Here is a 23,059-nt window from a genome sequence, read left to right as displayed (position 1 = left end):
TTCCCCCTTCCTGCATCCCTCTTCCCCCCACTCTTGCCAGCAAAAACACTTACTTTTCTCTCTCTCTCTTTCCCATGGTTTAAACAAGTTGATATTACAGCATCTGATGTTTACAACAGCTTCTCACAGACTTTCAAGGCCTTGCATCTGTCTTACCTTTAACCTTCGAGACAATCTGCTGAATGAGACTTTTCCAATGTGGCCAACCTTCCCAGCATGCCGCCTTGAACAGTCAGTTTAACCGTTCCTTTGTTGAATTAATACTTTTAGCCAAACTCAGCTCCTTTCGTCGGTAATTAATAACTGGTATTGAAAGTCCAAAATCCTTCAGTCGCCCCTCAAGTGAGTGAGAGAGGTTGAACAACTCACTTTAACCGATTCATTGAATCTGAATTGCACTCACTACAGATAAGGTTAAATATTGTCACAAGAAGTTTAATCACCGTGACATTTACGCAAAAGTTCTTTCAAATACAACAAATGAAAAAGAAGTGTGAAATCATAACAAGCTGTCCAATAACAAAAAGCAGAGACATGATTTTCACCCAAGGATGCTGTCCCACATTATAGACGACCTCCCTCCATTCATGATCCCCAGGGGTAGAGGTCCCCTTTTCAATGTCAGCATTACGTTGTTTCGAATGCACTGTCAGTCTATCAATATTTGGGGTTTTAAACTACAGAAGTAATCTAAGAAAGTGGTTTCCCTCATTACTTCTCAGTCTTAATCTTCAATACCCTCCCCCCTCCTTTGTGGGATCCTGGGGCCTTATCTAAAGTCCTCATCCTGTGAGCATCACAGACCGATCTCCAGCCATTTGCTCTTCTAATCTAAGTTTCATTTGGTTAATATTAAACATCATGATACAGACAAAGAAAATCATAATACATTGTACAGAAAACTACAGAAACTAGGCTCCCCCCAAATACTACCATATTATCAAGAAATCTTGGACTTTAAAGATCCTCCAGCTCTCCAGTCTGGTCCAATGAATCAATACACTTACTTCGTTTCGGACAGATGTGTTACCCCCCTGGGCAGTCCCAGAAGCTCTCAGCGATGCCCAGGAGACCCCAGGGGTGAAATTAGTCTCTGGTGTTCGTGCAACACGGGCGATAGTGAATGGACAGCCCATTTTACACCCGCACCATTTTCTTTCCCACTGAAGTCAGTGTAACTCGGGCTGTCGATTCACCATCGCTGTTTGGAGCGACCGTCAAAGAACAATTTCAAACCCCAGCCTCAGATTTTCACAGCAGCACTTTAAAGGGACCGTGCCCTGTCACTACCATTCACTACTGAGATTAATACAGTCGTGCCCTGTCACTACCATTCACTACTGAGATTAATACAGTCGTGCCCTGTCACTACCATTCACGACTGAGATTAATGCAGTTGTGCCTGCCACTATTCTGATTCACTACTGTGATTAAAAGCACTAAAATTCTACAACTGAAGGAGACAAGTAATTGGAACGCCACGAATTACAAGTAAACTCACCAAAAGCAGCTATTTTTAGCTTTAGTGACCGACCCTCACAAAGAAAATCACAAAGACCCCGGATCCTTAAAAGCAGCAAAGCACTGAGCTCCTGACATCATCAGAGGGGCGGAGCCGGGAGTGACATCATCAGAGGGGCAGAGCCGGGAGTGACATCATCAGAGGGGCAGAGCCGGGAGTGACATCATCAGAGGGGTGGTGCTGGAACTGACTTCAGAAGGGCAGTCCTCGAAGTGACATCATTGGCGGGGCGGGCCCGGGAGCAACATCATTGGAGGGGCATTCCTGGAAGTGACATCATTAGAAGGCAGTCCTGGAAGTGACATCATCATGGGGGGCAGTTCCTGGAAGTGAAATCATCAGAAGGGCAGTCGTGGAAGTGATATCAGGCCCCGAAGAGGAAGTGATGTCATGAAATCTCCACTGTCAGGATTAATTTAACAGTTTTAGGGATGTTTTTTCCCAACAACAAAATGCCGGAAACACGGGTTCAGTGAATGTGGTTTGAAATGTGTGTAAATGTGTCAGTGAGTCAGTGACCCGGTGAAATGACACAGTCCCGGCCTCGTAGTCCAACTGAACTTGGATCCGGCTGTTAGACGGGATCAGTGGGAGGCGAGTGAACTGGGAATTGTGACCGGCACTGAGAGAATCAACAAACGAACCAGAATAACGTAAACACCAGGATTTACTGCTGAATCCAAGACCAGACTCTCCCCCCTCTCTCTCTGCACTCCCACACACAATCCCTATTCTCCACTCTTTCCCATCAGTCTCCACATCCCAGGAATGGGATTCTGAGGAGAAACTCTGGGAGCAGAGGACTTGGGGCCAGTCTTTAAACCTCTCTGGGTGAGGTGGGTAGGGCTGATCCTGTCCAGTCCGTGTTACTGATCTCAGATCATCCGACAGAACCAAGTTCCAGTTTGCTGTCTTTGGATCCAGGCTCATCGCTGACCTTTGCCCGAGAGAGGAGAGAAGAGATTGGTCAGACAGGGTTATTCCACTCCCATCAATGATTGACAGCTGCAGGGTGGGAGTGTCAGTATTTCCCAGACACTGTCAGCCCCATATTACCTCTTAGACTGTGTTCATCCCCTGTTAAATAAATGGCCTTTGATCAGAATCCCTGTTAAATAGCAGTGTGTGGGTCCCAGTGCTGTACACTCAGTGCAAACACTGCAGTGGAGACACACAGTAGCAGTCAGTTTAATCACACAAGCCCCTAGCACTGTGCACATGTTCTCCCAGACACAATGGAGGGGATTCATCGGCACACAACACATCCCACAGACTCACAGTAATAGCCCCACAATCACAGCACTGGCTGTACTGGGAACACACAGCTCACAGGAGTGTGTCCTGGGCGCTCTCCCTCCTGTTACTGTTCCATCCCGGATACAGGAGTGTGTCCTGGGCTCTCTCCCTCCTGTTACTGTCCCATCCTGAATACAGGAGTGTGTCCTGGGCTCTCTCCCTCCTGTTACTGTTCCATCCTCAATACAGGAGTGTGCCCTGGGCTCTCTCCCTCCTGCTCACAATTCTGATTAAAGCCTCCATTAGTTTCCACACAGCAGTGTGGATTCAGTTGTGAATTGAGATGAATCTGATGTCCCTTCTGTACATTAAACTGTTGCTCCCTGTTCACTCTGAATTCACCAACACTCCCTCTGGCCCTGGGTCTCAGACTTGGACCAATTCCGAGCTGCGAGGAGGGAACAGGTGCAGGAACTCGACCCTCGAATCCCTCGCACTGAACCCTGACTGAAGAAACATCACCGAGAAAGAAAGGGTTAAATAGAAACAAAGGGTTAAATAGAAATTATGAACAGTGTGATCCCCTGTGATATAAACACACCTTGGAATATTCCCACTCTCCCCCTGATCCCTGATCGACTGCTCGATGACGATCCCTGGGACAGGGGCTGCCCCTGTTGAGCTGATTCAGCCCCCTCCCCGGAGCACAGATACTGACAGCCCTGTGAGGGACAGTGTCCCTTTAAGAGACACTCTGATTGACAGTGTGTAACCCCGCCCCTACCTGACCCATGGCAGGTGAAGCTTTGGCCCATTCCAGTGAGGAATGTTTAAAGCAGGTGTCACTGACGACTGAGGATTAATCTCAGGCTCCTGATCCACACACACAGGGATCTGATATTAAAGTTCGGGGATATTCCCAGCTGTCTGAACACAACTAACCCGACCTGCTAACTGGTCATAACTTTCCAAACATCCGTAGATACGGGAGCGATGCCAGAGGACTGGAGAATTTCAAATGTTACACCCTTGTTCAAAAGAGGTTGTAAGGATAAACCCAGCAACTATAGGCCAGTCAGTTTAACCTCAGTGGTTGGGAAACTTTTAGAAACGATAATCTGGGACAGAATTAACAGTCACTTGGTCAAGTGTGGATTGAATAGGGAAAGCCAGCACGGATTTGTTAAAGGCAAATTGTGTTTAACTAACCTGATAGAGTTTTTTGATGAGGTAACAGAGAGGGTAAATGAGGGTAATGCAGTTGATGTGATGTACATGGACTTCCAAAAGGTGTTTGATAAAGTGCCGCATGGTAGGTTTATCATCAAGATTGCGGCCCATGGAATAAAGGGGGCAGTGGCAACATGGATACAGAATTGGCTCAGTGACAGGAAACAGAGAGTAGTGGTGAACTGTTGTTTTTTGGACTGGAGGGAGGTGTGCAGTGGTGTTCCCCAGGGGTTGGTGCTGGGACCACTACTTTTCTTGATATATCTTCTTCTTTGGCAGTCCCTCAGGGTCGAGGATGACTTGCTTCCACTCCGGGAGGGTGGGTTCTGTGGTGGCTGAACAGTCCAATCACTTTAAATCTATGCCCCCTGGTTATTGACCTCTCTGCTAAGGGAAATCGGTCCTTCCTATCCACTCTATCAAGGCTTCTCATAAATTTGTACACCTCAATTAAATCACTCCTCTGTTCCAAAGAGAACAACCCCAGCCTATCCAGTCTTTCCTCACAGCCAAAATTCTCCAGTCCTGGCAACATCCTCAGAAATCTTCTCTGTACCCTCTCCAGTGCAATTACATCCTTCCTGTAATGTGGTGACCAGAACTGTATGCAATACTGAAGCTGTGGCCAAGCTCGTGTTTCACACAGTACTCCAAGTGTGGTCTAACCAAGGTATATGGAGACCAGAACTGTGCACAGTGCTCCAAGTGAGGTCTAACCAAGGTATATGGAGACCAGAACTGTGCACAGTGCTCCAAATGAGGTCGAACCAAGGTTTGATACAAGTTTAACATAACTTCCCCACTTCTCCATTCAGATGTCCTCAGTACACACCGCCTTCCTCCTCTTTCAGTCCAATCAGTATATTGATCGTAATCCCCCTGGAAACCTTATGATTCAATAACAGTTTCTTCATGTCTCAGACAAGCCCAGCCAACGGCAATCATCTCTAACCTGAGGGCTTTAATCGAAGTCCCTCCTCACCTCTTGAAATTCTTAACCTTGACATCTCACCTAAAGTGTGGTGCCCAGAATTGGAGAAAAGCTGCACGTTTTTCCTTATCATTCCCAATATGTCTGAGTGGTACTTTTCCGATCCATTCAGCCTCTTCTGGACAAGTTGAGATATTTTGGACAGGTTCAGGGTGAGCGCTGGAACATCTGGGTCTGTGACTCTCTGAGTCTCAGTCACTCTGTAATGAAAGAGGAGAGAATGTTTTTATCAGTGGGGACATTTCAGATCAGAAACCCAAAGGGGAACGAGTGATCAGTGCAACGGTAGCATAGTGGTTATGTTACTGGGCTAGTAATCCAGAGGCCTGGACTAAAATCCAGAGTCATGAGTTCAAATCCCGCCACGGCAGCTGGCGAATTTAAATTCAATTAATTAATTAAATTCAATTAATTAAATAAAAATCTGGAATTAAAATACTAGTATCAGTAATGATGGCCATGAAACTACCGGATTGTCGTAAAAACCCATCTGGTTCACTAATGTCCTTTAGGGAAGGAAGCCTGCTGCCCTTACCCGGTCTGGCCTATATGTGACTCCAGACCCACAGCAATGTGGTTGATTCTTAATTGCCCTCTGAAATGGCCTAGCAAGCCACTCAGTTGTAAAATCTCGCTACGAAAAGTCATAATAAGAATAAAACCGGACGGACCACCCGGCATCGGACCACTAGGCACCGGACACGACAGCGGCAAAACACCAAGCCCAGTCGACCCTGCAAGGTCCTCCTTACGAACATCTGGGGACTTGTGCCAAAATTGGGAGAGCTGTCCCACAGACTAGTCAAGCAACAGCCTGACATAGCCATACTCACAGAATCATATCTTTCAGCCAACGTCCCAGACTCTTCCATCACCATCCCTGGGTATGTCCTGTCCCACCGGCAGGACAGACCCACCAGAGGTGGCGGTACAGTGATATACAGTCAGGAGGGAGTGGCCCTGGGAGTCCTCAACATTGACTCTGGACCCCATGAAATCTCATGGCATCAGGTCAAACATGGGCAAGGAAACCTCCTGCTGATTACCACCTACCATCCTCCCTCAGCTGATGAATCAGTCCTCCTCCATGTTGAACACCACTTGGAGGAAGCACTGAGGGTAGCAAGGGCACAAAATGTACTCTGGGTGGGGGACTTCAATGTCCATCACCAAGAGTGGCTCGGTAGCACCACTACTGACCGAGCTGGCCGAGTCCTGAAGGACATAGCTGCTAGACTGGGCCTGCGGCAGGTGGTGAGCGAACCAACACGAGGGAAAAACTTAATTGACCTCGTCCTCACCAATCTACCTGTCGCAAATGCATCTGTCCATGACAGTATTGGTAGGAGTGACCACCGCACAGTCCTCGTGGAGATGAAATCCCGTCTTCGCACTGAGGACACCATCCATCGTGTTGTGTGGCACGACCACCGTGCTAAATGGGATAGATTCAGAACAGATCAAGCAGCTCAAAACTGGGCATCCATGAGGCGCTGTGGGCCATCAGCAGCAGCAGAATTGTATTCCAGCACAATCTGTAACCTCATGGCCCGGCATATTCCTCACTCTACCATTACCAACAAGCCAGGGGATCAACCCTGGTTCAATGAGGAGTGTAGAAGAGCATGCCAGGAGCAGCACCAGGCGTACCTAAAAATGAGTTGCCAACCTGGTGAAGCTACAACTCAGGACTACATGCATGCTAAACAGCGGAAGCAACATGCTATAGACAGAGCTAAGCGATTCCACAACCAACGGATCAGATCAAAGCTCTGCAGTCCTGCCACATCCAGTCGTGAATGGTGGTGGACAATTAAACAACTAACGGGAGGAGGAGGCTCTGCAAACATCCCCATTCTCAATGATGGCGGAGTCCAGCACGTGAGTGCAAAAGACAAGGCTGAAGCGTTTGCAACCATCTTCAGCCAGAAGTGCCGAGTGGATAATCCATCTCAGCCTCCTTCCGATATCCCCACCATCACGGAAGCCAGTCTTCGGCCAATTCGATTCACTCCACGTGATATCAAGAAACGGCTGAGTGCACTGGATACAGCAAAGGCTATGGGCCCTGACAACATCCCAGCTGTAGTGCTGAAGACTTGTGCTCCAGAACTAGCTGCGCCTCTATCCAAGCTGTTCCAGTACAGCTACAACACTGGCATCCACCCGACAATGTGGAAAATTGCCCAGGTATGTCCTGTCCACAAAAAGCAGGACAAATCCAATCCGGCCAATTACCGCCCCATCAGTCTACTCTCAATCATCAGCAAAGTGATGGAAGGTGTCGTCGACAGTGCTATCAAGCGGCACTTACTCACCAATAACCTGCTCACCGATGCTCAGTTTGGGTTCCGCCAGGACCACTCGGCTCCAGACCTCATTACAGCCTTGGTCCAAACATGGACAAAAGAGCTGAATTCCAGAGGTGAGGTGAGAGTGACTGCCCTTGACATCAAGGCAGCATTTGACCGAGTGTGGCACCAAGGAGCCCTAGTAAAATTGAAGTCAATGGGAATCAGGGGGAAAACTCTCCAGTGGCTGGAGTCATACCTAGCACAAAGGAAGATGGTAGTGGTTGTTGGAGGCCAATCATCTCAGCCCCAGGGCATTGCTGCAGGAGTTCCTCAGGGCAGTGTCCTAGGCCCAACCATCTTCAGCTGCTTCATCAATGACCTTCCCTCCATCATAAGGTCAGAAATGGGGATGTTCGCTGATGACTGCACAGTGTTCAGTTCCATTCGCAACCCCTCAGATAATGAAGCAGTCCGAGCCTGCATGCAGCAAGACCTGGACAACATCCAGGCTTGGGCTGATAAGTGGAAACTAACATTCGCGCCAGATAAGTGCCAGGCAATGACCATCTCCAACAAGAGAGAGTCTAACCACCTCCCCTTGACATTCAACGGCATTACCATCGCCGAATCCCCCACCATCAACATCCTGGGGGTCACCATTGACCAGAAACTTAACTGGACCAGCCATATAAATACTGTGGCTACGAGAGCAGGTCAGAGGCTGGGTATTCTGCGGCGAGTGACTCACCTCCTGACTCCCCAAAGCCTTTCCACCATCTACAAGGCACAAGTCAGGAGTGTGATGGAATACTCTCCACTTGCCTGGATGAGTGCAGCTCCAACAACACTTAAGAAGCTCGACACCATCCAAGACAAAGCAGCCCGCTTGATTGGCACCCCATTCACCACCCTAAACATTCACTCCCTTCACCACCGGCGCACTGTGGCTACAGTGTGCACCATCCACAGGATGCACTGCAGCAACTCGCCAAGGCTTCTTCGACAGCACCTCCCAAACCCGCGACCTCTACCACCGAGAAGGACAAGGGCAGCAGGCGCATGGGAACAACACCACCTGCACGTTCCCCTCCAAGTGACACACCATCCCGACTTGGAAATATATCGCCGTTCCTTCATTGTCGCTGGGTCAAAATCCTGGAACTCCCTTCCTAACAGCACTGTGGGAGAACCGTCACCACACGGACTGCAGCGGTTCAAGAAGGCGGCTCACCACCACCTTCTCGAGGGCAATTAGGGATGGGCAATAAATGCCGGCCTTGCCAGCGACACCCACATCCCGTGAACGAATAAAAAAAAACCTGCACCCCTTCTAATGCTCGTACTGACACCCCACAGCAACCCATCCTGAGAATGGCAGAATCCCGGGATTTGCAGTCTCCCAGCATTCACACTGATCTCCACACGAGCAGTGGGATCCTGGTTTGCTGTCATTTCAGCTCAGTGTGTGATTTTCAAAGCCGTCTGTGTTCAGTCCAGTTTCTCTGTACTGGAGCCCTTACCTTTCCATTATTAATTATTATTATCCCGAGGGTCTCCAGTCTGTGCTCCCCCCTCTCTGCAGGAACACACTCACTACGATCATGTGAAGTGAGGAGAGGAGAAGGAACAGCCTCCCAGGGACCTGGGATCGGTGGGATTCCCTCACAGTGTCCAGTCACACTGACATCACTGGGACATTTCAGCACACACTCATTTCTCTGTTAGTGGATAGAATGAGCCAATCACAAGACATTTTACTGTCACTCTGACACTGGGACCTGCCCCTCTCCTCATTTCTCCATGGGCTGGTTGATAGAACAAGCCAATCACACAGCACTTACTGACCCAATGGAATAAAGCTGTCACTGAGACACATGGAGCCTTTAGGAAGCCTCGGTTAGATACAGGTCACTGCAGGTTTCTCTCACTCTCAATTCCTGTCTAACAGGTTCCTGAGAAGCTCGACACACCGATGGAACAGCCCATCTCACTCCCATTTCCCACAGGCTGCCTGAGCCAAGAACCCCTCAAACCACAGTTAAACATCACTCAATATTCGCCCCATTTGAAAGCCCCTGATCTGGAGAGGTTTCCAAGCGGTGATTCTACTTTCACTCTTCTCCCAGATACAGGTGAAGGTTCCCTATCAGCAGCAGGTACTGTATGACTGAGAGGAACTTACCTGGAAAGGAGCTGCTTCGAGTTCTGTGAATAAAGAGAGGAGATCAAATCAGTCAATAGAATCATGGAATCACACAGCACAGGAGGAGGCCATTTGGCCCATCGTGCCTGTGCCGGCTCTTTGAAAGAGCTGTCCAATTAGTCCATTTCCCCTTCTCTTTCCCCATAGCCCTGTAAATTTTTCCCCTTCAAGTATTTTTCCAATTCCGTTTTGAAAGTTATTATTGAATCTGCTTCCACCGCCCTTTCAGGCAGCGCATTCCAGATCAGAACAACTCATTCCGTAAAAACAATTCTCCTCACGCCGCCTCTGGTTCTTCTACCAATTACCTTAAATCTGTGTTCTCTGGTTACTGGCCTCCCTGCCAGTGGAAACAGTTTCTCCTTATTTACTCTATAAAAACCCTTCATGACTTGAACACCTCGATTAAATCTCCCTTGACCTTCTCTGCTCTAAGGAGAACAATCCCAGCTTCTCCAGTCTCTCCACATAATTGAAGTACCTCATCCCTGGTCCCATTCTAGTAAATCTCCTCTGCACCCTCTATAAGGCCTTCACATGCTTCCTAAAGTGCGGTGCGCAGACCTGGACACAATACTCCAGCTGAGGCCTAACCAGTGATTTATAAAGGTTTTGAATAACTTCCTTGCTTTTGTACTCCAAGCCTGTTTATAAAGCTCAGGATCTCGTATTCTTTTTTAACAGCTTGATCAAATTGTCCTGATCACCTTCAAAGATTTCTGTGGATGATTCCCCAGATCTCTCTGTTCCTGCACCCCCTTTAAAATTGTACCATTTAGTTTATATTGCCTCTCCTCATTTTTCCTTCCAAAATGCATCACTTCACACTTCTCTGCATTAAATTGCATCTGCCATGTGTCCGCCCATTTCACCAGTCTGTCCATGTCCTCCTGAAGTCTGTTACTATCCTCCTCACTATTTACTACATTTCCAAGCTTTGTGTCAGCCGCAAACATTGAAATTATGTTCCATATACCCAAGTCCAGGTCATTAATATATATCAAAAAGATCAGTGGTCCTAATACTGACCCCTGGGGAACACCACTGTATACTTCCCTCCAATCTGAAAAACAACCGTTCACCACTACTCTCTGCTTTCTGTCCCTGAGCCAATATGTATCCACGCTGCCCCTGTCCCTTTAATCCCATGGGCTTTAATTTTGCTAACAAGTCCATTATGTGGGACACAAAAAAATGCAAAGTGATACATTTCGGTAGGAAGAACGAGGAGAGGCAATACAAACTAAAGGGCATAATTCCAATAGGGGTACGGGAACAGAGAAATCTGGGGGTTTATGTGTACAAATCGTTGAAGGTGGTAGGGCAAGATGAGAAAGCGGTTAAAAAAGCAAACGGGATCCTGGGCTTTATAAAGCGAAGCATAGAGTGCAAAAGTATGGAAGTCATGATGAAACTTTATGAAACACTGGTACGACCACAACTGGAGTATTGTGTCCAGTTCTGGGCACCGCACTTTAGGAAAGATGTGAAGGCCTTAGAGAGGGTGCAGAGGAGATTTTCTTGAACGATTCCAGAGATGAAGGACTTTAGTTACATGGATAGACTGGAGAAGCTGGGGTTGTTCTCCTTGGAACAGAGATGGTTGCGAGGAGATTTGATCGAGGTATTCAAAATCATGAAGTGTCTAGACAGAGTAAATCGAGAGAAACTGTTCCCATTGGTGGAAGGGTCAAGAACCAGAGGACATAGATTTAAGCTGATTGGCAAAAGAACCAAAGGTGATATGAGGAAAAACTTTTTTACACAGCGAGTGGTTAGGATCTGGAATGCACTGCCCGAGGGGGTGGTGGAGGCAGATTCAATCATGGTCTTCAAAAGGGAACTGGATAACTACTTGAAAGGAAAAAAATTGCAGGGCTACAGGGAAAGGGCGGGGGAACGGGACTAGCTGGATTGCTCTTGCATCGAGCCGGTGTGGACTCGATGCGCTGAATGGCCTCCTTCCGTGCTGTAACCTTTCTATGATTCGATGATTCTATGATTTATCATATGTCTTCTGAAAGTCCATATACACAACATCAACTGCACAACCCTCATCAGATCTCTCAATTATTTTTGAATCATAGAATCATAGTATTAATGCACCGAAGGAGGCCGTTCAGCCCATCGTGTCTGTGCTGGCTCTTTGGTAGAGCTATCAAATTAGTCCAACTCCCCCGCTCTTTCCCCATAGCCCTGTAAATTTTACCCCTCCAAGTATTTATCCAATTCCATTTTGAAAGTTATTATTGAATCTGCTTCCACCGCCCTTTCAGGCAGCGCATTCCAGATCAGAACAACTCGCTGTGTCAAAAAATTCTCCTCTTCTCACCTCTGATTCTTCTTCCATCTTAAATCTGTGTCTAATGGTTACAGAACCTTATAAGACCATAAGAGATAGGAGCAGGAGTAGGTCATTCGGCGCCTCGAGCCTGCTCCACCATTTAATGAGATCATGACTGATCTGATTTTTACCTCAACTCCACTTTCCCGCCCTTTCCCCATATCCTTTGACTCCCTTGCTGATCAAAAATGTGTCTAACTCAGCCTTGAATGTATTCAATGACTCAGCCTCCACAGCTTTTTGGGCTAAAGAATTCCAAATACTCACGACCCTCTGGGAGAAGAAATTCCTCCTAATTTCCGTCTTAAACGGGTGACCCCTTATTCTGAGACCATACCCCCTCGTTTTAGATTCCCCCACGAGGGGTAACATCCCCTCAGCATCTACCCTATCGAGTCCCCTCAGAATCTTGTGTGTTCCAATAAGATCTCCTCTCATTCTTCTAAACTCCAATGAGTATAGACCCAACCTGTTCAATCTTTCCTCATAAGACAACCCTTCCATACCCGGAATCAACCGAGTGAACCTTCTCTGAACTGCCTCCAATGCAAGTATGTCCTTCCTTAAATAAGGGCACCAGAACTGTCCGCAGTACTCCAGGTGTGGTCTCACCAGCACCCTGTACAGTTGTAGCATGACTCCCCTGCTTTTATACTCCATCCCCCGAGAAGTAAAGGCCAACCTTCTGCCAATGGAAACAGTTTCTCCTCATTTACTCTATCAAAACCCTTCATGATTTTGAACACCTCTATTAAATCTCCCATTAACCTACTCTGCTCGAAGGAGAACAACCCCAGCTTCTCCAGTCTCTCCACATAATTGAAGTACCTCATCCCTGGTCCCATTCTCGTAAATCACTTCTGCATCCTCTCTCAGGCCTTGACATCCTTCCTAAAGTTCAGTGCCCAGAATTGGACACAATACTCCAGCTGGGGCCTAACCAGTCATTTATAAAGGTTTAGAATAACTTCCTTGCTTTTGTAATCTATGCCACTGTTTATAAAGCCAAGGATCCCGTGTGCTTTTTTAACAGCCTTCTCACCTTGTCCTGCCACCTTCAAAGATTTGTGTACGTACACCCCCAGGTCTCTCTGTTCCTGCACCCTCTTTAAAATTGTACCATTTAGTTTATTTTGCCTCTCCTCATTCTTCCCACCAAAATACATCACTTCACACTTCTTTGCATTAAATTGCATCTGCCATGTTTCTGCCCATTTCACCAGTCTGTCTCTGTCCTCCTGAAGTCTGTTACTATCCTTCACATCGTTTACTACATTTCCGAGTTTTGTGTCATCTGCAAACTTTGAAATTATGCCCTGTATAACCAAGTCCAGGTCATTAATATATATCAAAAAGAGCAATGGTCCTAATACTGACCCCTGGGGAACACCACTATAAACTTCCCTCCAATCTGAAAAACAACCGTTCACCACTACTCTCTGCTTTCTGTCTCTGAGCATATTTCGTGTCCATGCTGCCACTGTCCCTTTAATCCCATGGGCTTCAATTTTGCTCACAAGTTTTCATCGAAGAAGTCAATCAAGTTAGTCAGATACGATTTGCCTTTAATAAATCTGTGTTGTCTGTTGTTTATTATCCCATTTTCTTCCAAGTGACAATTAATTTTGTCTCGGATTATTGTCTCTAGAAATTTGCCCACCATCGACGTTAGGCTGATTGGCCTGTAGTTGCCGGGTTTATCCCTCTCCCCTTTTTTGAACAGAGGTGTAACATTTGCAATCCTCCAGTCCTCTGGCAACATTCCCATATCCAAGGAGGATTGAAATATTGTGGCCAGAGCCTCCACTATTTCCATCCTTACTTCCCTCAGCAACCGAGGATGCATCCCACCCGGACCGGGTGACTTTTCTACTTTGAGTGCTGTCAACCCTTTTAGTACTTCCTCTTTATCTATTTTAATCCTCTCCAGTTTCTCTACCCCCTCGTCCTTTACTGTAAGATTGGCAGCATCCTCTTCTTTAGTGAAGACCGATGCAAAGTATTCATTTAGTACCTCAGTCATGCCCTTTGCCTCCACGAGAAGAGTTTCTTTTGAAGAACATAAGAAAAGGAGCAGGAGTCGGCCATTCGGCCCCTCGAGCCTGCTCCACCATTCAATCAGATCATGGCTGATCTTCGACCTCAACTCCACTTCCCGCACGCGCACGATCCCCATATCCCTTCATTCCGTTAGTTTCCAAAAATCTGTCAATCTCAGTCTTGAATATACTCAACGACTGAGCATCCACAGCCCTCTGGGTAGAGAATTCCAAAGGTTCACAACCCTCGAAGTGAAGAAATTTCTCCTCATCTTGGTCCTAAATAGGCTAATTTCTCCTTATCTTGAGACTATGCCCCCTAGTTCTAGACTCTCTAGCCAGGGGAAACAGCCTCTCAGCATCTACCCTGTCGAGCCCTCTCAGAATCTTATATGTTTCAATGAGATCACTTCTCATTCTTCTAAACTCCAGAGAATATAAGCTCATTCTACTCAATCTCCCCTCATAGGACAACCCTCTCATCCCAGGAATCAATCCAATGAACCTTCATTGAACCCCCTCTAAGGCAAGTATATCATTCCTTTGATAAGGAGACCAAAACTGTACACAGTACTCCAGGTGTGGTCTCACCAGAGCCCTGTATAATTGCAGCAAGACTTCCTTACTGTTATACTCCAACCCGCTTGCAATAAAAGCTAACGTACCATTTGCCTTCCTAATTGCTTGCTGTACCTGCATGTTAACTTTCTGTGATTCTTGTACAAGGACACCCAAATCCCTCTGACTGCCAACATTTTTTAGTCTCTCACCTTTTAAAAAATATTCTGCTTTTCTATTCTTCCTGCCAAAGTGGATAATTTCACATTTCTGCACATTATACTCCACCTGCCACCGTCTCGCCCATTCACTTAACCTGTCTATATCCATTTGCAGCCTCTTTGCATCCTCCTCACAGCTTACTTTCCCACCTATCTTTGTATTGTCAGCAAACTTGTATACATTACACTCGGTCCACTAATCTAATCATTGATATAGATTGTAAACAGCTGAGGCCCAGGCACTGATCCTTGTGGCACCCCACTAGTAATAACCTGTCAACCCGAAAATGACCCGTTTATTCCTACTCTCTGTTTTCTGTCCATTAAGCAATCTTCAATCCATGCTAATATATTACCCCCAATCACATGGGCCCTAATCTTCTGTGGCACCTTATCGAATGCCTTTTGAAAATCCAAATATACTACATCCACCAGTTCCCCTTCATCTACCCTGCTAGTTACACCCATAAAAAGCTCTAGTAGATTTGTCAAACACAATTTCCCTTTCATAAAACCGTGCTGACTCTGCCTAATCATATTACGATTTTCTAAGTGCCCTGTTACTACGTCCTTAATAATAGGTTCTAGGATTTTCTCCACCACTGATGTCAGGCTAACTGGCTTATAGGTCCCTGTTTTCTCTCTCTCTTCTATCTTGAATACGGGTTTACATTTGCTACCTTCCAATCAACAGGTACTGTTCTAGAATTGAGGGAATTCTGGAAGATCAAAACCAATGCATCCACTATCTCTGCAGCCAAAAACCCCACGATGTAGACCATCAGGTCCAGGGGATTTGTCAGCTTTTAGTCCCATTAATTTCTCCAGTACTTTTTCTTTACGAATCATAATTACTTTATGTTCCTCACTCTCATTTGCCCCTTGGTTCCCCACTATTTCCGGTATGTTTTTGTCTCTTTAACGGTGAGGACAGATACAAAATATTTGTTTAACATCTCTGCCATTTCCTTAATCCCCATTATAATTTCTCCTGTCTCTGCCTCTAAGTGACCCATGTTTACTTTAACTAATCTCTTCCTTGTTACATACCTGTAGAAGCTCTTACAATCTGTTTTTATATTTCTTGCTAGTTTACTCTCATATTCAATTTTCTCCCTCTTTATCAATTTCTTGGTCATCCCTGACTGATTTCTAAAACCCTCCAAATCCTCAGGCTTACTGCTCTTTTTGGTAACATTGTAAGCCTCTTCTTCTAATCGAATACCATCCTTAACTTCTCAGGATAGCCACGGTTGGATCACTTTTCCTGTGGAGTTTTATGGTCCTTCATCGGCCCCACCTTTCCTTTAACTACCCTTTTACACTTTGTAAGTTTCTAAAAGACTTTATGTTACCCGCTAATCTTTTCTCATACATTATCTTTGCCCCTTTCATTTCCTTTTTCAGTTCTCCTCTGCACTTTCTGTATTCTGTTTGATTCTCTACTGTGATTACTGTCTATTTAGAACCTGACATTTATCATAAGCCTCCTTTTTCTGTTTCATTTTAAATTCTATTTCTTCAATCATCCAGGGAGCTCTAGCTCTGGATGCCCTTCCTTTTCCCCTCACAGGAATGTGTCTAGTCTGTACCCGAACTATCTCCTCTTTGGAGGCCTCCCATTGCTCATTTACTATTTTACCTGCCAGTTTTTGTTTCCAATTCACCTGGGCCAGATCCCTTTTCAACAACTTGCTGAAATTAGCCCTTCTCCAGTTGAGTATTTTTACATTTGATTGTTTCTTGTCCTTTTCCATTACTTTTCTAAACCTAATGATATTGTGATCACTGTTTCCCAAATGCTCCCCCACTGAAATGTGCTCCACTTCCCCACTTCATTCCCCAGAACGAGATCCAGCGCTGCTTCCTTCCTCATTGGGCTGGAAACATATTGAAGAAAGTTTTCCTGAACACATTTGAGGAATTCCTCCCCCTCTTTGCCCTTTACTCTGTTTTTTCCCCAGTCTATATTCGGAGAATTGAACTCCCCCATTATCACTATTCGATTGTTCATACAACAAACAAATCAACACCCAATGAAACCAAACCGTGAATTTGGGATTGAGAGTAAAGAGTTCAGTGTATAACAGTAGGTGGGGCCAGTCACAGGAATGGGGAATAATCCAACATTTCACTGCACTCCATCCTGGGGCAGCACCAACACTCCTGGGGCAGGGCTGAGGGGGCAGCACCAACACTCCTGGGGCAGGGCTGAGGGGGCAGCACCAACACTCCTGGGGCAGGGCTGAGGGGGCAGCACCAACACTCCTGGGGCAGGGCTGAGGGGGCAGCACCAACACTCCTGGGGCAGGGCTGAGGGGGCAGCACCAACACTCCTGGGGCAGGGCTGAGGGGGCAGCACCATTGCTGGGCCCCACCAACAATCTTCAAACAATTCAGCCCCACACCAGCCTCACAGAAACGCCCCATTCCCCAGACATGGCCCTGTTTATATTGAAGATGTACCTGAATAAAGGAGAGAGGGTCCCTCTGTAGCAGACTCTGGTATTCTCCATCTATTAATGTCATCTGTTCCATCCTCTTGTTTAATGCTTCAGAACAGCTTCTAATCTGAGAGAGAGCTCGGAGCCCCTCCTCATCGATCAGTTTCAGTGCGTATTCTTCATCTTCTTCCAGCTGTCTCCTCCAGTCAGAGTAGCTCTTCGATAGCTTTCCTTTCAGCTCATTGATTCGTGTCTGAAACCCAAACCAACTCTCATTACAAACGGCCCTTCCACACAGCTCTTACCCTGAGCACACGACACTTTCCAGGGACGGGACAGTTTGTTTCGATCACTACTCGATCACCCGTTAAAGATAGACGAGCAGTGGGGGGTGTCTACTAGGAGAGAAAACAGAGTTTAATGAGTGTTGCCTTGAGCCTTGAGTTTAAAAGAAAGAGCACTGTATTTGGACTGTGTATGGCACTGCCACCTGGTCCATCCACACCTGGAGTGATGGGTCCAGTTTTGGTGCCCACACCTGGTGAAGGAGATCAAGACTGGAGAGGACGGTGGCCAGAATGACACGTAGTCCAATGGATTTAATTCTGAGGATTGGCTCCAAGAGGGAGGGCGATTTAGAGAAAAGCAGGCCGGGAGGGACAGGATTGATGTTTTTAAAACGATCGAGGAATTATTGGACTCACTGGTTGGGTGAGGTATTGAGATGGATCGGGATGGTAGGACCAGAGGGTCTGTGTATAAAATCCATAGGCACAGAGTTAGGTTGGACACCAGAGTCCTCGATATCTGGAACAGACTCCCTGAACATATGGGGGGTTTGGAGTCACTCCCACCCTTTAAAAGGGAGCTGGGGAGGAATTTCCCAGAGTTTGTCCTGAATTGGCTGCAGATTCCAGAGTAAATCCAGTCCCACTTTTCCCTACCTTTATTTCAGCTTCTGATCTCTACAAGTCTCGCTGTTTGCTGGAACAATTCTGCTGGATTCCCCGAAGCCTCTCGATTTCTCTCTCCAATTCTTCCTGTAAAGGCAATTGGAAAGTTTTCAAAAGGGATTCAAACTGGGATTTAAAGGGGAAATGATTCCGTTCCAGGAGTGACCCCACTGGGTGTGGATAGAAAGTGGTTTGGGGGATTCTCAGTGTCTGGGCCCTGAGCAGAAATATTCCCTTCTGTGGCTCTCAGTAAAGAGGCGCTCCCTGCCCTGTATAAACTGAGTGACCACACACACCGGCTTCTTTTCACACTGACACACCGTGTGCTGCATTTTCACACGGACTCAGCTCCTCCATTTCCAGGAATCAGCCGAGGGGAAAGGGAGACAGACTCAGTCACACCAGCATTTCTCAAACACCAATTCCCTCTTGTTGTGAGAAACAGTTTCTCCCCCCAGCCCCTGAGTCACCCCCCGTGGGTGTCCCTCACTCCCCCCACCGGTGATGGTCCTGTCCCTGATGGTCAGATGGCAGAATACCCCAGTGTTACACAGGGCTACAACGTGCTCTGCTCTACAGCCCTATGCCATGGAGTGCCAGTTCTCACAGGTGCCCACACAGTGAATCACAATGCCCTCACCAGGAGGGGCTGAGTGTGGGTGAGGGGCAGTCACCCTGGGCCACTCTCACACCCCTCCCAGTGCCCACCCTGTTCTCTCAGACAGACTGTAAGAGAAAGGGGAGGGAGCATCTGACTGACAAAAAAAACAAATAGCAGTAAACCTAGAAACATAGAAAATAGGAGCAAGAGTCGGCCATTCGGCCATTCAAAATGATCATGGCTGATCGTCTAACTCAGTCCCCTATTCCTGCTTTTTCCCCATTTCCCATGACCCCTTGAACATTAAGAAATATATCTATCTCCTTCTTGAATATATCTAATGACTTGGCCTCCACTGCCTTCTGTGGTAGAGAATTCCACAGGCTCACCACCCTCTGAGTGAAAAAATTTCTCCTCATCTCGGTTCTAAATGGCATACCCCGTATCCTGAGTCTGTGACCCCTGGTTCTGGACTCCCCAGCCATCGGGAACATCCTCCCTGCATGTAGTCTGTCTATTCCTGTTAGAATTTTATATGTTTCAATGAGATCACTTCTCATTCTTCTAAACTCTAGTGAATATAGGCCTAGTCGACCCCATCTCTCCTCATACGTCATCCCAGGAATCAGTCTGCTAAATCTTTGTTGCACTCCCTCCATGGCAAGGACATCTTTCCTCAGATAAGGAGACCAAAACTGCACATAATACTCCAGATGTGGTCTCACCAAGGCCCTGTATAACTGCAGTAAGACATCCCTGCTCCTGTACGCAAATCCTCTTGCAATGAAGGCCAACATACCATTTGCCTTCCTAACTGCTTGTTGCACCTGAATGCTCGCTTTCAGCGACTGGTGTACAATGGTGATAGATTGGGAAAAGGGGAGGTGCAACGAGACCTGGGTGTAGGTCTCGTTGCACCTCCCCCTTTCCCAATCTGTCACCATTCAGATAATAATCTGCCTTTCTGTTTTTACAACCAAAGTGGATAACTTCACATTTATCCATGTTATACTGCATCTGCCATGTTCTTGCCCACTCACCCAACTTGTCTAAATCACATTGGAGCCTCATTGCATCCTCCTCACTGCTCACATTCCACCCCAGCTTTGTGTTGTCTGCAAACTTGGAAATGTTACATTTCGTTCCCTCATCCAAATCATTGATATATATTGTGAATAGCTGGGGTCCAAGCACTGAACCCTGTGGTACCCCACTAGTCACTGCCTGCCACCTGGAAAAAGACCCGTTTACTCCTACTCTCTGTCAATCAATTCTCAATCCATGCCAGTATATTCCCCCCAATCCCATGTGCTTTAATTTTGCACACTAACCTCTTGTGTGGGACCTTATGAAAAGCCTTCTGAAAATCAAAATACATCACATTCACTGGTTCTCCCCTATCTATTCTACTAGTTACATCCTCAAAAAACTCCAGTAATTTGTTAAGCATGATTTCCCTTTCATAACCCATGCTGACTTTGTCCAATCCCATTAATGCCCTCCAAGTGTTCTGTTATCACATCTTTTATAATAGACTAGCATTTTCCCCATTACTGATGTTAGGCTAACTGGTCTGTAATTCTCTGTTTTTTCTCTGCCTCCTTTTTTTTTTAAATAGTGGGGTTACATTTGCCACCTTCCAATCTGTAGGAACTATTCCAGAATCTATAGAATTTTGGAAGATGATCACCAATGCATCCACTATTTCCAGGGCCATTTCCTTTAGTACTCTGGGATGTAGATTATCAGGCCCTGGGGATTTGTCAGCCTTTAGCCCCATTAATTTCCCGAGCACTATTTTTTTTACTAATACTGATTTCCTTCAGTTCCTCCCTCACTCGATCCTTGGTTCCCTAACATTTGTGTCCTCCTTTGTGAAGACAGAACCAAAGTATATGTTTAATTGTTCTGCCATTTCTTTGTTCCCCATTATAATTTCTCCCATTTCTGACTGTAAGGGACCTACATTTGTCTTCACCAATCTTTTTCTCTTGACATATTTATAGAAGCTTTTACAGTCAGTTTTTATGTTCCCTGCTAGTTTACTCTCATACTCTATTTTTCCCCTCTTAATCAATCTCTTTGTCCTCCTTTGCTGAATTCTGAACTGCTACCAATCCTTAGGCCTGCCGCTTTTTCTGGCAATTTTATATGCCTCCTCTTTGGATCTAATACTATCCCGAATTTCTTTTGTAAGCCACGGTTGAGCCACCTTTCCTGTTTTATTTTTGCGCCAGACAGGAATGAATAATTGTTGTAATTCCTGCACATGTTCTTTAAATATTCGCCATTGTCTATCCACCGTCGTCCCTTTTAGTAAAGTTCCCCAATCTGTCATAGCCAACTCGCAACTCATACTTTCGTAATTTCCTTTATTTAGATTCAGGACCCTAGTTTCAGATTCAACTACTTCACTCTCCATCTTAATGAGGAATTCTATCATGTTATGGTCGCTCTTCCCTAAGGGACCCCGCACAACAAGATTGTTAATTAATCCTTTCTCATTGCACAATACCCAGTCTAGGATCGCCTGCTCTCAAGTTGGTTCCTCAACGTATTGGTCTACAAAACCATCATGTACACACTCCAGGAATTCCTCCCCCACAGTATTATTGCTAATTTGGTTTGACCAATCTATATGTAAATTAATGTCACCCATGATTGTAGTTGTACCCTTCTTGCATGCATCTCTAACTTCCTGTTTAATGCCATCCCCTACATCTTCACTATTGTTTGGGGGCCTATAGACAACCCCCACCAACGTTTTCTGCCCCTTGGTGTTTCTTAGCTCCACCCATACAGATTCCACATCGTGATTTTCCGAGCCAATATCCTTCCTCACTATTGCATTGATTTCCTCCTTTACTAGCAATGCTACCCAACCTCCTTTCCCTTTTTGCCTGTCCTTCCTAAATATTGAATACCCCTGGATGTTCAGTTCCCATCCTTGGTCACCCTGCAGCCATGTCTCTGTAATCGCAACTATATCAGAACCGTTAATATTTATCTGCGCTGTTAATTCAACTAACTTATTGCGAATGCTCCGCGCATTTGGACACAATGCCTTTCGACTTGTCTTTTTAAGATTGCTAGTCATCTTAGTTTTATTTTGCACTATGGCCCTATTTGTTTCTCGCCCTTGTTTACTCTGCCTTCCACTATTGCTTCTTCCCTTTCTGTCTTTTGTTTCTATGCTTGTTTCCCCCTCCTCTGTCTCCCTGCTCAGGTTCCCATCCCCCTGCCATTCTAGTTTAAACCTTCCCCAACAGCACTAGCAAACACCCCCGCAAGGACATCGGTCCCGGTCCTGCTCGGGTGTAACTCGTCCCGCTTGTACAGGTCACACCGTCCCCAGAACCGGTCCCATTGTCCCAGGAATCTAAATCCCTCCCTCCTACACCATCCCTGCAGCCACGCATTCATCTGGTCCATTCTCCTGTTCCTGTACTCACTAGCACAGACCCAGGGCAGCATGAAAACTCTGGGCTAAATCAGCACTGTCTGCAATCAGTTCTAATTAATGTTCGTCATCAACAGGAAAACTCTCCCTCACTGTATTTAATATCAGAAATTATGTCACTCACCTTAATTGCAGCTTGTGCCTGATCGAGGCTCAGCAGTGTGTGGGATTTATGTTTCCCTGTTATGCAGGAAACACACACACTCTCTGCATCATCTTTACAGTAGTTTTCAAAGACCTTCTTATGGTCAAGGCACTGTCTCTCTGTAAGATCAGCCGTAGGCTCGATTAGGGTGTGATCTTTCAAGGCCTCTTTCATTAAATGTGGTTTTAAATGAAGGGAGCAAAAGGAAGTTTCACATTTCAGACACGTCTTCACAGCCGGAGTTCGATTCCCATCACAATACTCACACATGACACGGCCTGAATCAGCAGGAGGCTGTGAGCGATTGTATTTCTCCACGATATTACACAGCGTGAAGTTTCTCTCCAGACTGGGCCTGGGGTTGAATTTCCGGCGACACTGAGGACACTCAAACCCTTCTGGGCCTGCTGTCTGGGCCCAAACTCCCTCAATACATTTCAAACAGAAACTGTGCAGACAGGGTAATATCACCGGGTCCTGGTACACCTGGAGACACACAGCACAGGTTAATTCATCCTCGAAAGCTCCGGGCTCCATTCCTGCAGCACCTGAAAGAGTTTTCACACAGCACAGAGAGAGAGAGAGAGAGGAACCAGAGCAGGAAGTGAAATTCTTACAAACACTCAGTGCAGGAAGTGGATTCATGACTCACTTTGGGTGAAGATTAACCCTTTCAGGCCTGCAATAGCTGCTCAGAAACCAAAGTCAGAAAAACAAGATTGCAATATTACAATCCGGAGCCAGAATACAGCAAGCTGGGCTCAGTAAACACAAACCGAAAACTGATCAGCTCAGACCAGACCCTAAACAGTTTAACA

At 46.3% G+C, this 23,059-nt stretch overlaps 1 protein-coding gene and 1 pseudogene across 1 annotated transcript; both read right to left on the bottom strand.

The window, feature by feature from the left end:
* The window catches only part of LOC137309794 (E3 ubiquitin/ISG15 ligase TRIM25-like), a 173,333-nt pseudogene extending 150,481 nt beyond the window's left edge, over positions 1-22,852 (bottom strand).
* LOC137309795 (tripartite motif-containing protein 14-like) lies at positions 420-2,612 on the bottom strand. Its single transcript, XM_067977828.1, has one exon. It carries the CDS (start codon positions 2,450-2,452, stop codon positions 1,934-1,936), a length of 519 nt encoding a protein of 172 aa, XP_067833929.1. The 5' UTR covers positions 2,453-2,612; the 3' UTR covers positions 420-1,933.
* Positions 22,853-23,059: the final 207 nt, after the last annotated feature.

Source organism: Heptranchias perlo, unplaced genomic scaffold (assembly GCF_035084215.1).
Source record: "Heptranchias perlo isolate sHepPer1 unplaced genomic scaffold, sHepPer1.hap1 HAP1_SCAFFOLD_180, whole genome shotgun sequence".
In the NCBI taxonomy this organism is placed as follows: Eukaryota; Metazoa; Chordata; class Chondrichthyes; order Hexanchiformes; family Hexanchidae; genus Heptranchias; species Heptranchias perlo.
The sequence above is the reverse complement of the archived record's forward strand: the minus strand, read 5'-3'. Positions and strand labels throughout refer to the sequence as shown.